At 42.6% G+C, this 24,090-nt stretch overlaps 1 protein-coding gene across 1 annotated transcript in view; it reads right to left on the reverse strand.

Moving 5' to 3' along the window:
- Positions 1–24,047, reverse strand: part of PARP14 (poly(ADP-ribose) polymerase family member 14) — a 47,187-nt gene extending 23,140 nt beyond the window's left edge. The window contains exons 1-8 of the mRNA XM_068546624.1: positions 23,840–24,047; positions 18,800–18,924; positions 18,003–18,036; positions 14,660–14,902; positions 11,676–11,912; positions 5,231–7,473; positions 2,970–3,203; positions 2,211–2,432 (exon numbers count right to left, since the gene is read on the reverse strand). Of these exons, the coding sequence (XP_068402725.1) occupies positions 2,211–2,432; positions 2,970–3,203; positions 5,231–7,473; positions 11,676–11,912; positions 14,660–14,902; positions 18,003–18,036; positions 18,800–18,924; positions 23,840–24,026 (3,525 nt within the window). The 5' untranslated portion in view covers positions 24,027–24,047. The remainder of the gene's footprint in view (positions 1–2,210; positions 2,433–2,969; positions 3,204–5,230; positions 7,474–11,675; positions 11,913–14,659; positions 14,903–18,002; positions 18,037–18,799; positions 18,925–23,839) is intronic.
- Between the last annotated feature and the right edge of the window lie 43 nt (positions 24,048–24,090).

The following is a 24,090-nucleotide window of genomic DNA, read 5'->3' on the forward strand; positions in this document are numbered from 1 at the left end:
CAGTGTTAAAAGAAAGACAATCACAAGGACCCAGACACTTCAGTTTTTAACTTCTTATTTGTACCAGGAGAGAAACAGCTAGGGGAGTAGTGCTTTTGGAGCAAGAGGCTGGAATTCCATTTCTTTGCCTGGTTAGTGACACCCCAAAATCATCACTTTCTTCCTCCTTGTAAACAAGCAACAGGAAATTTTGTTGGAAAAAAAACAAGTAACATCTTGGCTAAAAGGCTGACACAATAATGGGAGAAGGACCAGGAGAGACTACAGAGCCAGGGTTCTCCAGGCACCAGGCACGTGAGCTACAGTTGTAAAGGTGGACTGGTTTGACTCTGGAGAACTAGAGAGCGGCTGCCATTCGGCCACAGCGAACTGTTCAGGCAGAAATCCATGTCCAAGGTGCCAGAACTTTTGAATTTTTAGGTCACAGTGGACATCTGGAGTTTTATGTGACAAGTTTGGTTCTTAAATGCCAGCAACTGATTCAAATTTTTTAAAAATAGCCCAAATAAAGCACATCTAAAGGCTATGTTCCGACCACAGGCTGCTGTGTGCAACCTCTGTTAGTCTCCACCTATAAATATTTCAATAAGTTTTGCTGATTTTTGTGAAAATATGACCAAAGCTTAACTGTCTTTAAAAGTCTTAAGAGAAAAATTGTCACAGCCATGTATGGAGACTCAATACTATTTCCAATGGCAATAAAGGTGTCTGTATAGACTAATCCCTTTACAAAATACTTGCAGAATTCGAATCTTTAGGAAAGATAACAAAGGCTGAGGTTGCACAGAAAGAGTGAGATTCGAGGGTTCAGATCCATGTCACAGGACTCACTTCCCTACAATGAATTCAGCCATTCATTCAAAAACTCTCAGCACTTCATGTCTCTAGTTCATTTTATGTGTATAAATCTTAGCTCCCAAAGTAATTATGATTTATAGGAGGGAGAGTACATGCAACATACCCATTCTGTAATCCACATCACTTTGTACAATGCAAGTCATAGGGAGGTTGTTCACAAAGCATTTATTGACTAGAAATGACTGTAGTTATGCAGGCCAACTAAATGGACCACATATTTTGCCCAGGTGGTTTAGCTGTCTGATTAGAATTTAGATTTGTTTGCTTCCAAAGTATTTAAAGGTAGTGTCTAGATCCAGAAAAAAAATTAAGTATGACCTAAAAATTCAGTTAGTCCAATGATCTATGGACATCTGTTGGGTTGCTAGCCTTAATCTGTTTAATTCTTGCATTATCATGGAACTTTTCAAACAATTAATATCATCTACTCTCCTGGACTCTAAGGACTTGCAGGGCAGGAATAATGGCCTCTTATTAAATGCCTCTTGTTCCCCCATAATGCTGAGTCCAGAGGCTTACTCACAGCTGGTGTTCAGCAAATGTGAACTGGTTGATGGACTCTATGACCAAAGATGGTTCTGGTATTTCTGGTCCCAACCGTCTTACTCCTATGGGGATGTGCTGAGCCTTCAGTTGTATCTTATTCTGACATTCTCCTATGTGTAGGACCACAACTGTGCTTTTATATTATGTATTAAAATTTCTATGTTCATATGGAAGGAAATTCTATAGATTAGAAGAGGCGTAAGGGATATGTCAACTCCATTGCAATATTTGGGCCTCATTTGGATTCTGATTCAAACCAATAAGCTATAAAAAACAAAATAAAATATTTATGAAACAGTTGGAAATGTGAACATTGACATGATAATTGATGAAATAAAGGAATGCCTATTTTTGCCTATTTCTTTTAGGTGTGAAATAGTATTGTACTTAGATTACTTTTGAAAAAGAATCCTAATGTCTAAAACAAATACTGAATTGTTTATGGGTAAAAGGTAGGTATGGGATCTGCTTCAAAAACAATATGGGAGGAAGGGAAATAAATGGAGATAGAGATGAAACATACTGGCCATAGGTTGATAACTATGAAGATGAACGATGGGTACAAGGGATTTCATTATACTATTTTGTTTACTTTTGCATACGTTTCAAATTTTTCTTAATAAGAAGTCAAATTTTTTTCTATATCCATAAATGTGCTTGAAATTTGCCATGCTGCAACTAGTCCACACTACTCTTTTACTTTCCTGTATGAAGATACATGAAAGAAGCAACCTATCAGACCAAGAAGACACTTGAACGTGTTAGGGCTCAGTTGCCAAAATAACGAGTAATGAGTAAGACTGTACCTGAATATTTCCATGATCACTTGGGTGCAACAGAAAGCAAACCTCTTGTAAAGTTGTGGGTTGATTCTTGCTACTGAATTTGAACACTTCTGAGGTGATTAATTCAGCAAAAATGTTTTTAGGAAACCCCAGATTTCCTGTTCCTATTGCTGGAAATGCAATTGAGTTTAAGGACAAACTCTCAGTGATTTCCAAACATTCTCTGATTATGTTTTCCATGATCTGAAAAGCACAAAGCACATTCTTATACATTTTTCCTGGAAATTGGAGTTCGAACAAAAAGAACAAGAATTTAGCAACTCTGTGATCTCTGTCTACTCCTTTTTGCTTTCAACAAAAGGCAGGCTAAGGGCAGTCAGAAGGGGAAAGGAAAACAGAGGAGTAAACAAGGAAAAGGAAAGAAGAATGTGTGAGACCCTCCAAAAAGATTCAAACTCACTCAGAAATGAAGGAAAGAAGCAAAGCAGCTACTGTTCTGTTCCTTCAGTCTCTTCCACTCTTCATGGCCTCACCTTTCCTTCCTCACTAAAGAGTGCTATCTTCAGTAATTCTTCCCTGAGTCCCAACAATGGTTGAGAACTGTAATCAATTTCTATTTTTAACTGGTCCTCGGGAGAAGTCAGCTACAGCTGAAAGAAATGGCTATGAGAATGTGCTGTTATTACAGAACAGACACAGCCAGGGTTCAATCTACATGCCACTGAAAGGAGAGTCCAAAGGGCTACTTAATTTCCTGGAGAATTTAAAACCAGGTCCCACCTTGCGTGATGTTTTGTCATTTGTCCAGTCCGGAGCCACCACGTGAAGCACACGGTGGCAGTGCAGATTGCAACCACTGGTTTGGATAACTGTGCCCACCTCAACAGCCACCCCTTGTCCAGCCGTCTTCAGCTCCTCCTGGAGCTTCTGTCCCGCTTTTTGCAAGAGGGCCTTGGAAAGGGGCCCTCTATCGAGCTCAAGATCCGACGAAATGGAGTTGACAACCACATCGGTCTTAAAGACAAAACCAACAATTTGTTTCAAATTGTAAGAAAAAGCATTCATCAAGGTTTACTGTATTTGAGCCACCGGGCTTGGCACAAGGGGGGGACAACTAAGATGATTAAGTTTTCAGAGATTGAAATACCACCCCAAAAGAGAGTGTTATTAGATACTTATTTAAATAACACTCCAGGACAAAAGAGAGCTATCAAAGAGCAATACATAAATGGTATGGGATCACCAAAGGAGTCCAGAGGAAGTGCCTTCAGAGGCTAGTAAAGACACTGTGAGCGATGTGGTGTCTGAGAAATGGGAATAGTTGCAGCAGGCAGAGAGAGATGGGGAAGTCATTCAGGAGGGGCAACAGCATGGACAGAAGCATGGTAGGTTGTGAGCGGCAAGTAGGTGAGTTTGACCTGATAGATAGCTTCTGCAGCAAAATGGTGCCAGCCAGGCTAGAAATGTTACGCTGAGCACAGACTACAGAAGGCCTCAAGTGCCAAGCCAGCTGGACTTCCCAGCAGCAGTGAAGAGCCATGGGAGCTTTTTCAGCAGGACAGTTAATGTGAGCAGATTAATCAGGCTTGACTAAGACACCAAGAGAAGACGGGAGAGGGAGTGTGACCAAGTGATTGTCAAAGCTGACCCATGTGGGTCACTGAGGAGTAATGCAGAGCAGGTCTTGGCTTCAGAGGGCACACACCTATGGGAGTGAAAGGCATGGAAGGAATGTCTTACTACTCAGCGTTCAAGGTGAATGAGGATTGGAACTCACTCCAATTACTGACCCTTGGCCAAAAGAGATTTTTGTTTATTTGCTTGTTTTTTTCAATGAGAAACAAAATTATTTTTAATATTTTGAAATAGAGCAATGCACATTCCAACCCTAGCTCTATCATTTGTTAAATGTGGGATTTGGGCAAATTATTTAACCCCTCTAAATCTCATTCCTTCATCTGTGAAATGAGAATAATAATAATCCTGGAATCTGCCTCATGGCACTGAATGAGAAAATGCATGTCAAGCACTTAGTAGAGTGCCTGGCTCAGAGTAAATAGTCAGTGTTAGCTATTATTCTTGTAATTATGATTTAAGCTTACTGTAAGTAGAAATCTAATTTTTTACAATCTCTTTCCATATTTTAAACTAAACGAAAAATATTTTAAAGCAAGTAACAACTTGAACAAAACAGTAGGATGACCCACAGGATGGGAGAAAATATTTGCAAATCATTTATCTGTTAAAGGACCTGTATCCAGAATATATAAAGAACTCTTAAAATTCAATAATAAAAAGGTAACTCAATTTAAAAGTGAGCAAAGGATGTGAATAGACTTTTCTCCAAATAAGATATGCAAATGGCCTTCCCTAAGCATCCCTGCCCCAGGACTGCCCACATTCGCCCAGCTCAGGAAGTTAACACCTGGCACAGTAGGGGGCTTCCAGGACTGTTTGGATTAGTTAGAGCCTGTGTTGAAAAGGTTGCTAAGTACATTTTTAAAAAACATGTCACCCCGTGGCAGAGCTATAAGAATTGTCCCCACATAATACCCAGACCTTCCCCAGGTCCCTTTCTACCTTCCTCCCTACATTTTCTTACTGCTGTTGGGAGCTCAGACTCAGAACCCTCTGGTTCAGTTCCGCTGATAAGATTACTGTCTTCCGTCCCCATGTTATGCTCTAATTTTTCTGTATCTGCTATCAGTGAATTTGACAGGAAATTAACCTTAGATTTGCCAAAATATGACAGGTGTAAGAGCACTGAAAAAGTATAGAGAGCCTCGTAAATGTTAGGTATTATTGTGGATTTTCACATTTACTGGAAACTAGTGATCTGAATATGCTATCAGCTCCCCCAGGTAATTGGCCAATCTCAATCAGTGAATGCCTTGGTGAAGTAGCCCAATTTTCTAAGGAAACCTGTTTCAAGGCAGGGATGGAGGGCATGGGATTCTCCCCTTGATCCTAATCTCCCTTTAGCAACAGGCTAACTGGAGTCCCAGCACGCTGGTGGGTGTTCTGAAAACAGGGGCACTCACTGTAGCACTCTGCACATCTCCTTTCACCAACAGGATCCTCAGGCCTTCTGGGGACAACAGACTTGCTCCTTTTCCATGATCTTTTCTCAAGTTGGGCTGGACTGCTGCTGGTAAACTGGGCAGGGAAGCAACATCAGGCAGGGTGTCTTTAAATATAATTTTTGCACTTTCAGCAAAGGCCTCCACAGTCTTCTCAGCTATATCCACAAGGTAGATCTCTTTCAAGCTGCATCCATTCTGTTTACACTGGAACCATTCCTTGATGGCCAAAATAATGGTCTGCACACACTGGGGTAGGGGAAAGAAGAAGGCTCTGGAACTAATAGCAGGGATGGCTATGGATCGGTACTTGTGTTTTACAGCCAAATGGAGACTTTCTTTCACAGCAGTCTTTAAGTGCCACACACATTTCTGGGCCTCATCGCTCCTCCACTGGGGCCCTACTGCGTGGATCACATGGTGGTACGGGAGCTTTCCTGCTTTCGAGATGACGGCACAGGCTGGTAAGATCCTGACCTTTCTTGTCTTCATTATCTGGTCACAGTCTTCTTGGAGCTCAGGGCCAGCTGCTTTTAAAAGAGCAGCAGCTAAGCCCCCCGTGAGCTTGAGTTCCTCATTGGCCGCGTTCACCACCACCTCGACGGGAAACTGTGTCAAGTCTCCTTGCTGCACAATCAGCGAGACTCCAGGGGCTAAATCCGTCCGAAACAAGCACCTCTGCCCACCAGTGCGGCCTCCCTCCTTTTCTTCATCCTTCTGTAGTTCAATAAAACAACCAAATAACCTTCTGACCTCACTTTTATAATACCGTGCTTTATCCTGGAAGAACTGACTGGCTCCTGGCTTATCAATATGGAAGCTTTTAACACAGATCAAATCCCAGGCTTGCGTGACAATGTTCATTCCCTCCAGGACTTTTGTCTTTGGGCCAGTTAGTAAAATGCCTTTTTGCTTGTTCTCAGGATTAAAAATTACCTGAACATTCATCTTCTTTATCTTTTGCCACAATAGTTTTTCTGCCCTTAAGTAATTAATAACTAAGGAAGGCTTTACTTCAATCAGTTTCTCTATTTTTGTGTGTTTTTCCATGAAGTCAAAAAGCAAGTCATAGATTTCATTTACTTCTCTCACACAGCCTGTGATGATGACCTGGGCTGTGGTTTCTGAAGTTACCTCATGGATTATTACAGTCTTTGAGGAGGAATTGTGTTTCTTATGCAAACTGCAAGTGAGCTCTTTCCATTTCTTACTGTTAAGAACTTGCCTGTCTTCAATGTCAATGCACTTATAATTTAAGGCACTGACCATTTGCTTTTCAGCTTCTAACAGGACTTCAGAAAAAGCACCAGTTAAGAGAACAGTTGTGCCCTCTAGCTCATAAACTGCAAGAATGTTCTGGGCTATAAAGAGAGACTTAGAGAATTCTGCGCAGTCAACCTGTTGCAGAAACTGAAAAACCTCCGGGGGAACCTGAATGTTTCTCTGAGCCATGGTGTATACCTTTTCCTGGATTTCACACTTCACTTTATACACATCTGCAGGGAGTCCTTTGAAGCACATGTGTTGAGAGGCTTCATCATAAAAAATCTCCACCTCTGGGCACTCCATGTGGAGATGCTTCTGTATACCGCTGTGCAACAGAAGTGAATACCTTCCTGGAGAAATGGCCAGTTTTTGCTTCAGACTTTGCTCTTCTCTTCTAATTTCTCGAATGGTGCCTTCTAAGTCCTTGATCTGTGCCTCCATGTTTTGTACATCCTCTGATTTCCCCACTAAGGTTGCAATCCCTGTTAGTGCATCAAACTCAGTCAAAATCCTATCATCTTCTAAATTGTCTTTTATGATGTCCCATACTGTTGAATCCACTTTAAATGAGGTCACTGTATACTTAGACCTGATACCAGAGAATACTGTAGAAGCATCTTTCTGCCAGGTCTTGATTCTTTGTCTTCCTTGACTGACTAAGGTGGCTGCAGGTCTGATGATCACTTCACTGCCGAGTTGGCACAATGTTAGCTCACAGTGACAATGTCTCATTTCATCATTTATCTTGTCAATCAGGTGATTCTTTTTCTGCAAGAACTTCCATAAGGAAAGATCCAGTGATTCCCTGAATGGTGCTGGAAGCTTGATCAGAGGCTTCTCCTGTCCATACAAGGCTGTGCCCAAAGAAGTATAGTACGGGAACACAGAGAGCGGCATATTATTGAGGTCAAGTTTCTTGGTCATGATGGTGTCTAACACTTAAAGGAAAGAAAGAAAGTAATCTCAGTGTAATATGTTTCAGATGAAAAAACAAGCAAACAAGCTTTCCTATTCTAGAGAAAAGAAAATCCTAATATTTGTAGAACTTTGATGTTACAACATGCTATTAAAAAGAGGCACTACTCCCAGAGTGCTCAAATATAAATTGATATGTATTAACACTGCACAGGTATTCCTTATTTCATGTAATAATTACTTTCCAGCCAAGAACACTCTATGTTGAAATTTTGTTAAGTAAATTCTATTTTTCTGTTTTTCTGATAACACTGATATATCACCACCAGGTTAAGAAAGAGAGAAGAGGGACTTCTCTGGTGGCGCAGTGGTTAAGAATCCGCCTGCCAATGCAGGGGACACGGGTTCGAGCCCTGGTCCAGGAAGATCCCGCATGCGGCGGAGCAACTAAGCCCGTGCACCACAACTACTGAGCCTGCGCTCTAGAGCCCGTGAGCCACAACTACTGAGCCCTTGTGCCACAACTGCTGAAGCCCATGCGCCTAGAGCCCATGCTCCGCGACAAGAGAAGCCACCTCAATGAGAAGACCACGCACGGCAACGAAGAGTAGCCCCTACTTGCCGCAACTAGAGAAAGCCCGCGCGCAGCAACAAAGACCCAATGCAGCCAAAAATAAATAAATAAATAAATAAATGTATTTAAACACAAAAAGAGAGAGAAGAGTTTGGTCACCAGCAAGGGGATAATGTTTGCTCCACTGTGAAGAATATTTTCCCGCTCAAAGCAAAGCTAATCTAAGAATCATGTTATTTATTTCTTCTTGTACGGTCGCACAATTTTAGATTTCACAGATGACTTAGATTCCGTTAATACTTCTAAGAGGAGCAGCATAATAATAATTATAATAGCTTTTACTATGTGTCAGACAATATTCTAAGTGGTTTACATATATTTAATGCTCACAACAAATCTTTGAGGTAGAGACACTATTATTATCATCCCTATTTACAACTGATAAAACTGAAGCTAGGAAATGTTAGGTAACTCAAATAGGGTCACACAGACTGTACAGATTTGAGCTAAGGTTCAAGCCCGTGTCTGTCTAACGCCAAAGCCCGTGCTCTTGCCGCTCTTCCAAGGGTTCCAAACCAAGACAATCCTCACAGTCATCAGAGAGCCCAGCCCCAGAGACTCTGATTCAGTAAGTCCTGCACATCCCTTGTCCCTGCTCTAATCCCCTTCCTGCCACTTTTACTGGGACAGTCCCTGTGTGTATGTGTGTGTGTAGGGGTACTCTTCTCCCCCAAACCCCTCCTCACTTTGTGTTAGTTATTAGACAGGTACAAGGGGTCTAAGCAGGAAGGGAATTAGAATGAACTCCAGGAACAACTTGGATTAAAATAGCACCTTGTGAAAAGATGTTAAAAATAACTTCACCTTGTGCACCATTGGCTCCTAGGCCTGGAGCCAGACCTAATGAAAAAAACGTGGCCTTCAGAGGCCCAGACTCATGGCTTCAACTTCCCACCATGGCCTGGAACAGACTCTGAGTACCAGTGAGTACCACCATGTGCCAAGCACTCTGCAGGTACAATTGAATTTGATCCTCACAACATTCCTCTGAGCTAAGTAGTAATGTGAGCCCTCTATTACAGATGGAAAACAGAGGCTTTGGTGGGTTAAAGTAACTTCCCCAAGATCACAAAGCTAGTAAGCACCAAAGCCAGGCATTTGAACTCAGGTCTGTCTGACCCAAGAACCATCACAGATATCACCTTAAAGTGGCTTAAGCTCTCCATCCTGTTTTCCTCCTCTGTAAAAAAAAAAAAACAAAAAACAAAAAACTATATAACTGTGCAGGTTCTTATGAGGATTCAGTGATGAGATACTGTGGCAGAAAACACAGCAAAAGATCTCATGTAGGGACTTCCCTGGTGGCCTAGTGGACAGGACACTGCGCTCCCAATGCTCCCTGGTCAGGGAACTAGATCCCACATGCGTGCCGCAACTAAGAGTTCTCATGCTGCAACTAAAGATCCCGCATGATGCAACTAAGACCCAGCACAGCCAAATAAATAAATAAATAAAATATTTTTTTAAAAAAAGATCTCATGTACAACAAGCATTCAATAAGAGTTCCCTTCCTTAAGATTTTGTGAATTGGATTCTGTGAAGTTGAACAAAATAATTTCAGATTAAAGTGCCTAACTTATTCCTCTCAAATGATCTATATAAAATACAATATTGCTCAATAAATTCTGTTTTTAATTCAGCTTTATCTACAGTTTGCCTCATTATTAACTCATTGTAAGTGGTGAAATATCCTACAAGAAAAATTAATGTCATAGATGTACAGGAGATTGGGGGAAAGTGGAGAAGTTAAGAGCACAGATTATGGGGCCAGACTACCCAGCTTCAAATCCTGGCTCTGTCACTTACTAGCTGTGTAACCTTGGTCAAGTTATTTGACCTTCTTGTGCCTCAGTTTCTTCATTTGTAAAATAGGGATTACAATAATAGCAACGCCCATAAAGCAGTGTCTGTGAATGCACTTGGTAGCACCCTGCAGAGCTGTGCAAATGTAAGTCGTATTCAGAAGAAGACACAGCCAGAGAGAGAAAGGGAAAATCAGTGTATCTCAGACACAGAGAACAGGGAATGAGTGAGTTTTGAGGAGAAGGTGTGGTCAACATAGTCAGATGGTGCAAAGAGGTCAGGGCAAAGAGCAACTTTTGAGAGTGCCCTACAAGTGTGGCTCTAGCATAAAATAAACCTGAATAAAATAGTTCCTATTATTATTCATACACATGTAACATAGACATTCTGAGGACACACCCAACTGCCCCATGCCCTCAAGATGTTCGAAAGCCCCATAGTTGTCAACTCCCACCATAAGCTGAGAGGTTAACTTCTAGAGTAACAGCTCTATGTAGCTCTCTCCCTGGGCCCAAGGCCAGGCTGAGAGAGATTTAAAGAACATGCAACAGAAGCTCATCTTTCATCCCTTTGCCCAAGGAACACTAGGTCTTTCATTCCATTTTAATCCAAACCATACCTTCACCACAATTTCCCCAACTCATAACAGCTGAAAGGAGGTTCCTCCAAGTACCCCCATGAAACAGTTTACTTTAAGTGAGTGGCATTCCACATGATCCTGTCTCATTCTCCCTCAGTTGATCCCAAGCACAACGTTCCTTCTTTCCCTAAGAAGTCTGGCTCCCTAATTCCTACTCCTCAGCCTTGACCTCTGAACATCAGTGGAATCTCCAAGCTGACCTTGCACATGCCTCAGAGAACGGGCAATCTATGTCTACGAATCCCTCAGAAACGTTTTCCTAAGGTTCAGCTGGACAAGGTTTGCACAGGGTCACTGCAAAGAACAATCCAGCAGGCATCCACTGATCATGTGAAACCATCCCTATTAATTTCTGAATGATGACACTGACAAGTGAAGCGGGAAGTTAAGATACTTCATAGGAACTGTGTGTTTCTGAGTATTTCTTTACCTAATCTTGTTGAAGTTAACTTGAGAATTTCTACCAAATGTATAGCTAAAACACAGATCACCTCTTTAAATACGGTATCTCGAAGACTCTAAGAATTATATATTTTTCAGTCTGTCATAAGTAGAGACCCATGAGAGAATCTCCTCATATCTTTCAAAAACTTGACATTGCTTCTCTAAAGTTTGAATCACTGGATTCACTTAACATGATATACCAGATGTACAGGATTGCTACTTGGATTTCCAAAAATATATATGAAGGGACTTCCCTGGTGGTCCAGTGGTTAAGAATCTGCCTTCCAGTGCAGGGGACACGGGTTCGATCCCTGGTCGGGGAACTAAGATCCCACATGCCACAGGGCAACTAAGCCCACACGCTGCAACTACTGAGCACACGAGCCACAACTAGAGAGCCTGTGTGCCACAACTACAGAGCCCACACACTCTGGAGCCCACTCGCCACAACTAGAGAGAAGCCCACACGCCTCAACTACTGAGCCAGCGCACCGTAACAAAGGTCCCGCGTGCTGCAACTAAGACCCGACGCAGCCAAAAATAAAATAAACAAATGAATAAATAAATTTTAAAAACCAAAAAAACAAAAATATATACAGATAAAAATAAAATACATCAGAATTCAACTGTTAACTGTTAAGATCTATTAAAATGGTTTTAATTATGCCAGGTAAAGTTTACAAAATTAGGCTAATAGGTATTACCTTTTCTGTCAAAAAATTCAATCAGTGCTGAACTCTCGTCAGGAAAACATTCAATGCTGGCAACTCTTCCCCCTCCGTTACGAGGATTTTCAAATAAACATTTCAAATCATGGTCATCAACACCAGGTGGCAGGTTTTCAACTCGGACCGTTTTTGTCACTTCCAGAAGTCTTGCAGAAAGCTGAAGTTCTTTCACTGAATGGTGCTTGACACATTTATCAACAAATTTCAGCGCATCTACAAACCATAATCAATTAATCAATCAATCAAAAATTATGATTATATCTTTATATTATATAGAAGAAACTGAATATTAATTGAGATAAAGGAGGGAGGTTAAGCACTCAATTTTTAAATGCAAGATTTTAATTCCCACATGAGAATCTACATGCCTAAAGCTTCCAGCCTCTGAACAGCAATGCACATAGGAATGTCTTACCTGGATTGCTGACGCTGAGTCGTGTGCCTGCCTCTAGCCACAGCCCCTTCCACCCTTCCTTGACATCACCACCTGAATGCACTCTCTACAATACAAGTCTCCTCATTTCACTCCTTCCTCGAATCCTGCAACGGCTCCCCATTACCTGCAGGCATGAGTTCAAGCTCCTTGGCTAGGCTTACAATGCCCTTGGCTATCTGACTTCAAACTAATTTCTAAATATCACCTCTTGTTATTACCGACCATTCATTTTATTTTCCACACTGCCACAAAACCCAATGATTATTTTGAAAACTGCATTCTCTTTTGCCTTCGTATATACAATTTCCTCTGTCTAAAGTGCCCTTCTCCAATTTTTTTACCCTGGTCCTGTTCCTCCTTCCAGACTCAGCCCCATTATCTCTTTCAAATTAATAAATATTGACGGTGAGCCCATGACGTAACAGGCTCCGGGCTAGGATCCGGGGATAGAGGGGATGACTATAACAGCTCCTTGAAAGTTCACCATCCAGGAGGGAGGAAGTCTTGAAAGCAAACAAATGGCCTATTTGGGGATCAAATGAGGTGGGAAGATTAATACTGGGAATCAGACAAGGATTCCCAGAGTAAGTAGTCACTGATCCGAGTTTTGAAGGATGAAGAAGAGTTTACCGGGTATTTAAGGGGAGGAAACATTTCAGGCAGAGGGACCAGCAGGGGCATGTAGCAACATAGCATATCTGAGACCTGATGATAGCCTGGTACTGCTGGAGTATAAACTTCAAAGATAACCAAGCCACCATGCTTGTGTCCTCTTTCCTCCCATTCCCCACAGCCTGCTGTTCACAGCTGAGGGAAGCAGCTTCTCCTCTTGCATCTTCATTGTTCACTTATGAATGGATTTCCTCCCTGCTCCACACGAGTTCCTCAAGAGCAGGAACCAAGAATTATTCACCTGTGTACCTACAGTGAGACAAGTACCTGGCACATAGTAGGTATCAAGATTTTTGATCAATGAACAAAAGCAAGTCAACTTAGTTTTACCTTTATAAGAAATAATCATAAATTTGAAGTAAGAATAGCTCCCTTTATTGAGTCCTTATCATGTCTCAGGTACTATGTTAAGAGCAAACACCATCTCATTTGATCCTCACAGAAACTGTATTAGGTATTATTGTCCCCATTTTATAGATGAGGAAAGTAAAGCACACAGAGGGTAGTAACGTGGTCAACCTCAGATAATTAGTTAAATGGTGGAACTAGAATTTTGACTTCATGACCTGTGCTGGTTGATTAAGATCAACCATTCCACTGCCATGGCCATGGAATAGCGAGGGCTTGGAATTGGAAAATTTCCTTGACTTCCAGAGATGGCTCTTCCAGTCTCAGAAACTGTCCACAGACTCCTCACACAGACCTTAAAGAGCACTCATATTCCGCGTTACATGCACTTACTCATCCCTGCATATGTGACAACCATGAAAGTATTTCCATAAAATGTTACAAAAAACCCAAACGAACTTTTTGGCCAACCCCACTAAGGAAATATATGGTAAAGGGGTAAGAGAACAGGCTCTACAGAGGTGGGCTGCTTCAGTTCAAATCTAGTTCTTCCAGTTATTAGCATCTCTGTGTCTCTGATTAGCATCTCTGTGTCTCTGTCTCCTCAACTGTAAGATGAGGAATAATAATAATCTCAAAAGGTTGTTGGAAGGAACAAATAAATTAATACGTGGAACAAACTTAGCATAGTACCTGACTTATAGTAACACCATATGAGTATTTGCTGTTATTATTACTGCCCAACAAGTCCAGTTTAGTAACACAGATCAATATTTACTCCTCCCAATGAGATAACACATGGGAAAACATTGAGTCCTTTGCTTGGAATCTCTTTAATAACCTGACTTTAGATTTCTGTTTCGGTGTGTTATTTCTGTCTCTCTGTCTGTCTGTCTCTCTCTCTCACACACACACAAACTCATACAATAAAGTTTGATTTATTAAACATATCAGAGGGACTTCCCTGGTGGTGCAGTGGTTAAGAGTCTGCCTGCCAATGCACGGGACATGGGTTCGAGCCCTGGTCCGGGAAGATCCCACATGCCACGGAGCAACTAAGCCCGTGTGCCACAACTACTGAGCCTGCGCTCTAGAGCCTGCGAGCCACAACTGCCGAGCCCTTGTGCCACAACTACTGAAGCCTGCGCGCCTAGAGCCCGTGCTCTGCAACAAGAGAAGCCACCACAATGAGAAGACCACGCACGGCAACAGAGTAGCCCCCGCTCGCTGCAACTAGAGAAAGTCTGCGCACAGCAACGAAGACCCAGCGTAGCCAAAAATAAATAAATAAAATAAATAAACTTACTAAAAAAAAATCAGAATTTGATTTCAGAACGAATTTGCTTCTCTTTCAAAATAAGAAAGCATCTGTATTAACTTGGAGTCCTCTCTTACTAGCTATTAGAAAGAGTGAAGCTTTCAGAAACGTTCCGTCATCTAGGTGTCCCAAATCCCAAAGTGTAGTGCAAAGTAGGCTGACAAATGGAGCATCCTTTGATCTTACCGGTATATTTTTGAAAGGTAATTACAGCAACATTAAAATCTTGTATTAATTCCACTTTAAAGTCATCATTGGTCAGGCCACTTATGTTCTCCACTAACAAGATTAGCATCTTATCAGTCACATTTGCCTTGAGATTTTCAAATGCAACCAAAGAGGAAATATTTTCACAATCTTTTGGGGTGTCTTCTTTTTTTTCTGATCTTCTATTGAGAGAGATATTTGCATCTAGTTCTTCTGATGCATCTGATTTTAGGGAGACAAAAAGGGTACAAGATGTTATATTTATCTACCATGTTCTTAGCAAGTAAATTATCATAAGCTAATTACACTGCCCTCTTCCCTTCCTGATCTCTTGGCTAACTCAAATAAAACAGATCTTAGGGGACTTTCCTGGTGGTCCAGTGGTTAAGAATCCCCCTTCCAATGCAGGGGACATGGGTTCGATCCCTGGGCAGGGAAATAAGATCCCACATGCCGCAGGGGCCGCAACTAGAGTGATGACCCAACGCAGCCAAATAAATAAATATTTTTTTTAAAAAAACAGATCGTAGACGACTTCTGGCTTAATTTAATTAAAATAAAAAATAGTATTTAATTGTCTATTCATATGATGTTGATGATGATTATGTTCAATTTTATTACACTCTTTTCTGCCTTGTTTCTCTAAGGAACCTGACTTGTTTTTCATAGCACTTGACATATATTTCTATCACTGCACCAAATTACAGTTATTGAACCAAGCTACTCCAAAGCAAGGGACATATTTATTCATCTTTGTATTGATGGCATATGGTATATAGTTGAGGCTCAATAAATGTTTGCTGAATTGGAGAATTACTGCTTAGGTCACTGGAGAAAAGCAAGACTATCCCATGCCCATGTTTGGGCATCACCTAACACATTATGCTCTGAAAAGCAATAATTTCCTATCACTGGAGAGAAAAAGGATACTTACAGTGAATGACTAAGGAATGCACATGGAAGATAAAATGGCCCAGAGAATTATGTGTATACCTCAAACTTACAGAATAGCAACCACCCAGCCAGCTTGTTCCACTCCATCGTTGGCCATAAGTGAGTTACATATACAGTTGACCCTTGAACAACACGGGGAATAGGAGCATCAACCCCCTGCACAGCCAAGTAACTGCGTATAACTTTGACTTCTCAAAATCTTAACTACTAATAACCCACCGTTGACCGGAAGCCTTACTGATAACATGAACAGTCGATTAACACATATTTTGTATGTTATACGTACATCTACATATATTTTATGCATTCATGACATAGCTAATTTTTTCTTAATTTGTTCAATGTTTCTAAGCTATGCAGTTCATCTGTGAGTTTTTTCAAATTGTCACAAATTTCCAGAAATTTTTCAAATATATTTATTGAAAAAAATCCACGTATAAGTGGAGCCACACAGTTCAAACCTGTGTCGTTCAAGGGTTAACTGTATACAGAAGGTCCGTCTCACTCTATGATTGTGCAATGAAGCACAATGAGTATGTTATGATCTTTAGACATTCTGTGAGCAACTATTCAATTAGCACCCTTATGTTCAAGGCACTGGTTGTGTGGAGATGGGTGCGTACAAAAAACGCTAGAAAAGGAAATTACCAGTTTTCTAACAGATGTATACAAAAATAAATAAATAAATAAGAAATGGAACTGACATTTGTAAATGTTTATCATGGCAGAGTAAAGTGCTATGTGCTCAACAAATCCATTTTGTTTTCTTCCTAGGCAACATTTCCCAGACTTCCTACAGTTGAGTTCCTACAGTAGAGTTCATGTGGCTAATGGAATATGGGTGGAACTGGTGAATTCCATTTCCAGACCTGGCCAATCAAATCTCCTTTATGTGAATTTCCTTCTGCCTTGCAGTGACCTTGGAGCCACATATCACAGATAACGGTGTCAAAAAGATGGAAGGAGCCTGGATTCCTGAATAATTGTGTGAAGCAGTCTAGACTCCCCCCACCACTCTAGCTGCCGACTACACTGAACTGTGATTTGGGGGGTTGTTTGTTACAGCAGTTAGATGACCCTGACAAACACTCCTGTTATGTGCTGGATGTGACACCACACAAACACACACTCATGCCAAATAAAAAATAGCTTAAGGATTCAATAACAACATAAATTAGCATTCAGTGAGACAGGCATGACAAACCAGAACGACTACTGGAGTCGGGGTGAGCTATATGGGTTCGACCTTTGACTCGGCCACTCCTTAGCCATGTGACCTTGGGCACATCTCTTAATTATAAAATGAGATTATTGGACTTAAGTGAATGGAAAGAGCCTTTCCAGCAATATAGTTTATAACCCCATGACTGTTAGAAGCTTCATCACAAGAGTGGCTTGGTTGACTGCCAAATAAAGAGTGTCAACAATCAAGCCAGGAATCCAAACAAGAGAGATGAAGGAATTGGGCTGGCTTGGAATGGCTTCAGAGAAGAGGAAGGACCTGAGTAGATCTTGAAGGCTATCCTAGAATTTAGGTAGAGAAAAGTGGAGTAGAATGTATTGTGAGCAACAGAAGTATAGACAGAGTGCCGTGATTGCACCAAAACCATTTAGGAAATGGCAATTTGACAAATGAAGCTTAAGGAGCACTTGTGCAGAGGTGTAAGAAATGAGGCCACATATAAATGATATCATATGGTATTTGTCTTTCTATGTGGAATCTAAAATACCACACAAATGAACATATCTACAAAACAGAAACAGACTCACAGACATAGAGAACAGATTGGTGGTTAGCAAGGGGGAGGAGGGGCAAGGGAAGGAAGGATTGGGAGTTTGGGATTAGCAGATGCAAACTATTATATATAGGATGGATAAACAACAAGGTCCTACTGTATAGCTACTAGGTTGCTAGCTGTTTCCTACAGCAGATGGGACGAGAAGAGCTGCCGCTGGTCTGGAGGGCTACACCCACATCCGGCACCCAGAGCTCAGAAAGCAGCACTAACTGACTTAGCCACACAGAGCACCCACTGTCACATCATGTCCTTGCTTCACAATGGCCAGTTGGGCACAGGTAGACTCTAAAAGTCAGTTCATCCACCTCTCGGGTACCTCTTTATCCTCCCATCAATTGCAAGGTGTCTCCCAGCCCCCACAGAGAGAGCTGTTCCCATCCTTCTGACCTGAACCCTTAGAGCTCAAGAGGCAACCCTTGCACAGCTGGCTGAGAGGATGGAGATGATGCAGCCCAAAGCATCTCTCAGCTAACAAACCCTGACTTGTGAAGTTAAGAAGAGAAGGATGACCTCTGCAACACAAAGTGTTTAATATTGAAAGCAAAACTGCCTGGTGAATGAGAAGTTACCTGATTCTTTCACACGTTCTTTGGTCTTGGATTCCTAAAACCCAAACAATAAAGTAGCATTAATAAGTTACTAATAATCTCTTTACATTAAGAAAATGTCCCTAGGACCAGCCTGGAGATGTAGGGTCTACAGAAATTATAACTAAAAGCTCAGGCAATGATGCTGTTGAATATACAGCACACAAATCACTGGTAAAAACGAGTCACAAATAAAAGAAACCCCAAAGGAGCACCAAGTGTTTGAGGTAAGACCTAAATCAGAGCAATAATTTAGCTCATGTTCTTTTTCCCATTTAACATTTATTGAGTGCGTACTATTAACAAGCACTAGGCCATGTGCTTTACTAAGGCTGTCTCATTTAATCCTCACAACAATCCAATAATCCAAAGAGGTCAATACTATTACTATCCCATTTTACAATTGAGGAAATACTTAGAACCTGCAGTATAGATCGCTGGCCCCTCTAAACCATGTGAAAATGAAACAAATATAGCAAGTTCCAGGTTATTAAGTACCTGGGACAAACAGACCCAAGATTTTACATCTCAAACCACCATTATGGTAACCCCCCAATATTGAATTTTCAAAAGTGTCAAAAATCAAACAAAAAGTGCTTCTTCTTCCATTATTTCATACCTACCCTATCACCACTCTCACTCCCTCCACATCTGTAAGTTGCTTTCCTCACCCCAGTTTGAGTTGTACTTCTCATTCCACTATATTTCCTCATCGTGGTTCCCATCCCACACACCTTGGGAGAACACCCTACTTCCCTTGTAAGCACCCCTTTACTTACCATTGTTGGAATTTTCCCCTCCTGGACTTCATCCGTGGCTCTGGGCAACAGGACAGTTAACTTGAACGTTCCTTTTCCTGGCCATACTAACTCGTGGTTCTCTCTCGCCAGAACTTGCTGCCGAACTGAAATTTTTTTAAAAAGCCAACTGTTAAGCAATCTTTATTCACAAAATTATTCTATGATTTCCATAGGCTTCATCATCATCAATCAACGGCTTGGTCAGCTTCTCAAGAGAGGCTGTGTGTGGTGAAAAGGGGGAAAGTTTAGCAAGCAGACACAGATTTGAATTCTATCTTTAAACTTACTCTTTTAACCCTGAGCATGTTCCTTAATAAGCCTTATTTACAAAATCTGTCTTCTTGTCTATTAATTAATGAAGACTGTCTTGTGTGGGTGTTACATGGATTAGATTCAAGAAACATTATAAAGAACTTAGTACAGTACGTGATGCCCAGTAGGCACTCAGAAAGGTAGCAATATTTATTCTACAGTGAAGGGAAATAATTAAATCATCCCTCACTGTGAGCCAGGGATGCTAGGACATGACATTATGAAAGCCATGTTTTAGGAAAGTGACTCAGGTTAACATGAACAGAATGGTGAGGAGCCTCATTAAAAAGGTATTTCAATCAATTCTTTAACCTGTGATGATAAGATGGGAGAGATTCTTACCAAAAAAAAAAAAAAAAGAAAATTAACACATTTGGCAGCTGGGCTGCAGTGGAAGAAAAAATGAACAGTGGACATGAGTCCAAAGACCTGGATTCAAATTCCAACTTTGCCACCAACTAGCTGTGTCACTGAGAAAATATCTTAACTTCTTGCGTCTCAGTTTCCATACTTGAAGCAGCGTCTGTGAGTGAATTTTGTGACACCCATAAGAGCTGTGTAACTGTAAGTTATTGTACAATTATAAGAAGGAGCAGTCAGAGAGAGAAAAGGAAAATCGGTGTATCTGAGACAGTGGAGAACAGGGAATGAGTGAGTTTAGAGGAGGAGGCCTGGCCAACGTAGTCAGGGGGTACAAAGAGGTCAGGGCGAAGGAGAACCTTGGAGAGTGCCCTGCATTCACAGATGTGGCTCTGCTATGGATGTTGGGCTACCATGTTGTATTCTGATATGGTTGCCTGCTGAGGCTGAAGATACGGGTAGAATCTTTCATCAAGAGGGACCTGAATAGCTTTCCCACCTCAACCATCCATGAAGAGGATGAGGGAGGTGATGACTTAATTGGATGCCATCTCAAAAACAGGCCTCAAAAACAATATGAGAAGGAATGCCAGACTCTAATTTCATTCTTTGTGAGCAGGGTGGGTGTTTTTGCATGGACTCCTGATAGGCTGACCTAAGCTGGAGTGAGGACTAAGGACTGGATAGGACTCCTGAGCCCAGAGAGCAGGCTAAGTTTTATAAGCCAAGCTATCTAGAGTCATGGACCTCTGTGTTACATTCCTTTTATTATTCCCTATATTTTGGTAGAGTCCTGTCCAGGTATCTAAATGTGCCAGCTTGTTCTGAGATTGTGTGTAATATGTATGGGCACAACTATTTTAAGAGAGTAAGTGGTAGCAGTAACAGTAAGTGATCCACAACAAGGAGAAAGTGAATCTGGGAGGAAGAAGAGCTGAAATGCTGCCCTCTAAACACCCTTACCCATGTGGACAGGCTCTCTCCTGCACCAATCTCAGACCATCCATATTTAATTTTATTTAAGGAGAAGCTGACAATAATCAGGAGCAAAATTATGACCAGAAAAGATGATAAATGTACACATCTGAAACAGGATTTAAAATCTTTTTTTTTTTTTATAAATTTTGTTTGTTTGTTTGTTTTTGTTTTTTGGCTGAGTTGGGTCTTCGTTGCTGCGCGAGGGCTTTCTCTAGTTGCAGCGAGCGGGGGCTACTCTTCGTTGCAGTGAGCGGGGTCTACTCTTCATTGCAGTGTGCGGGTTTCTCATTGCGGTAGCTTCTCTTGTTGCGGAGCATGGGCTCTAGGTGCGCAGGCTTCAGTAGTTGTGGATCACAGGCTCCAGAGCTCAGGCTCCGTAGTTGTGGCGCATGGGCTTAGTTGTTCCGCAGCATGTGGGATCTTCCCAGACCAGGGCTTGAACCCATGTCCCCTGCATTGGCAGGCGGATTCTTAACCACTGTGCCACCAGGGAAGCCCAGGATTTAAAATCTTACAAGGCAATTTACACTCGACTTTTCGGAAATTCAGCCAATTATATAGAAGTATACAGCTTCCAAATAGTTTCTGTTTGCTATCCACTCATTTCTACACAGGAGTGCTTTTGGGCTCATTCTTATCATGTGAATGATAAGAGTCAAGTTGTGTTACACTATGGGCCTGCACCTGTTGGGGCCACTTCCTTCCCTGGAGGGCAGAGGGTGTTCCTGTGGGAGAAGAGCTTTGCCCGAGGGACAGTGCTGGGGTAGGTAATTTGATGTTAGCAAACTCCTGACCACTTGCTTCTGAGAAAGCCATTCCTCTGCGAGGAAACCAAAACTGAACAGGGACTTTCCACCCCTAAGAACTTTGACCATACAAAGAGCTGAACTAAGCTTTGAGTGTGTACGCTGGGCGGGTACTACTGCAAGAAGGACATTAGAGCAGTCTAGATGTGGGTGAAGGGAGGAAGTGGGCTGGGAGATGGGAAGGAAGAAACCTGGCAGGGAGACTGAAATCACTTCTGCTTTGAGGACTAGAACAGAATGATGTTATCATCACACAATTATATTTTTGCTGTTTGTATTTTTACGAGGTTTGTATTTTCTACAATTATTTCCCTTTTTGTTCATTCAGGGTCATCAACAAACAACAGGGATTCTCAGACTTTAGCAAATCAGCATCACCTGGGGTGTGGTTAAACATGCAGATTCCCACCCACCCCACACTCAGGGTACCTGAGTCTCTAGGACAGAGCTGGGAATGTGCCTGTTTAACCTGTTGTGATTTGGATGCAGGGGGTCTGTTGCCTCAATGTGAGGACTACTCTTGAGAATAACGGGATTTTAAAGAAGAAAGAAGTGTCCCTAAGGGCCAGGCCCATGGTGATGTTGACAATTGGAGTCAAAATGGTAAAGTCCTGGGAGGAAAAGTGAAGCCCCAGGGAAACGGCTTACATTGCACAGATGCCCTTTTGAGCACTGCTTGGTGAAATTAACCCTTGGAAAACTTTTTGACATTGTTTTAAGGGCTCTGAGCCAGGCAGGTCTCCTGACCCCTGCCCACCTCGCTTCCTTCACACTGGTCTGTGCACCCCTCTCTTCTCTGGGTTTCATTCTTTCCTTTTTGCATCCCTGCCCTGGAGCATTCCAATTGCTCTGATGGCCTCGTAAGCCTCCTTGCTTCTCCTCTGACCCAAATGCTTCTCCAAATCCAGCAACGGGAAGGCAGGGTCAGGGGTTGTCCACATCCTTGCCTTTGAGATTCTGATGGGAAAAAGTGTGCACTGGGAGAACAGCAGGTCACGTGCTTCCCAGTGCAGACCTGGTAGGTGTCTCGAGCAAGCAGATAACTGGTGGGTACTTGTCCTCCGGCTTCCCTAATAGCAACAGCATGAGGAGGGGTTAACTCAGCTGCTCAATTGCCTATGGGGAGGGAACTTCCCCCTCAAAGCTCAAAACTCCCAACCCTCAATCAACTCAGAATGCCACCCGTGCTCCCAGCCTGAGGACCACCCTGAAACTGACTGGAGAGGTTCCAGCCGACCCTCGACAAAGATACTGTGCATTGATCAACAGTACCTGCCTTTCTCCTCCAATAAGCCTCTATATTTACATGCAGACAATGAGATTCTAGGCAATGCTTCTGCCCCTCTCCCAAGTGATCCCAGAATCACTGGGAATCTCCATGACCCATGGGGAAATCCCTGTGACTCCTCACATTGCTTAGCTCCTTCCTTCCCCATCTAAAAAATAAGAGAAAGCACAGGGGCTCTCCCTCTCCCTCTCTCTCAAGTGGAGCATCCTGTAGAATCAGTTACCAAATCCAGACAGTACGCAAACATGCATCTTCCATCCCCATGATGACTTTCCTTGTTCAAGGCCTCACTGGTCCTCACTTGGACATTGCATGACACTCTTCAAAGGTCTGATGTCCATGGTCTCTCCCAACAGAAATCACTGTACTTATTTGCAACCAAATTTATCTCCCAAAAGTGTATTTGGACATGGCTCTCCCCTGCCTACCTGTGGGGGAAAGTTCATACTCCTTAGCATGTCATGCAAGGTCCTCTTTTATCTCAATGCAATATTCTATTAGCCTTAATTTCCACCCCACTTCTTTTTAAAAAGGAAGTTTAATAAGAGAAGGCCTAAGATTTTTTAAAATACAAGCACCCTCTTTGTAATCTTATAAAATTTCCCAGATCCTACCTGTTCTTTTTAGTGCCAGTCTCCAGAACTCGCTTGTGCACAGAGATAAGGAGGGGGCTCATTCCTCAAACCAAAGCTACCCAAGGGCGCCCAGCACTTCCCTGGAGACGCCTTTGCTCTCCTGTCCCCAGCACTGCAGCCAGCTCCCATTTGAAGAGCCCTCCCCAGTGTCTCGCCTATCAGGAACTGAATTTACCCTCAGGAGTCAGTTTAGATGTGACTTTCCTGGAAACCTTCTCTTCCCTTCAAATTGTGTTCCCATAAACCTCTGGAGTTCCAGAACTGCGGCTTTCAGAGGAAGAAGACAAAAATTGCAATGGCATTGCAACTCTGCCCCTAACACACGATGCCACTACCCGATGTAGCCTCGTAAAATGAGGTAGGTGTACCAGCTCTCAGGCAGCTCCCTTCAGTCACACGGTTCTAAATGTTTATTTAACCCACCTGGGCTGTCTGCCGCCAGCTCCGGGCGCGCCTGGAAGCGCCGCGCAGGGGGCACCGCAGCGCCCCCGACGCGCCTTGTCTATTCTGCGCCCCCCACGCTCTTTCCTACACCTGCTGCCGGAGCCGGACGAATTCTCCCGCCGCGCGCCCCAGCCCCAGGTTTCCCTGGAAGGAGAGCCCGGCTGTCCCCTCTCCCCCGCACCCCTTGCCCCCTCACCGTCGTCGGGGTAGAAGAGCACAAGGAAACGAGGCGGGCTCCCCGGCGCCTGGCGGACCTCACACTCCCCGCCTCCTGATCTCTTCTGGCTCTGGAAGTACATCTGCAACTTGGTGCTCAAGTTCTTCGGGGGCTGGGGACCCCAGGACCCTTCGACCAGCAGCGGGAAGGAGCCGGACGCAGCCATCCTCTCCTCCGCTGGTCCGGCTCCGACTGCAGGTCCCACCCAAATCCCAGTGGTTAAGCCTCTT

This window comes from Eschrichtius robustus, chromosome 6 (genome assembly GCF_028021215.1).
Source record: "Eschrichtius robustus isolate mEscRob2 chromosome 6, mEscRob2.pri, whole genome shotgun sequence".
Classification (NCBI taxonomy): Eukaryota; Metazoa; Chordata; class Mammalia; order Artiodactyla; family Eschrichtiidae; genus Eschrichtius; species Eschrichtius robustus.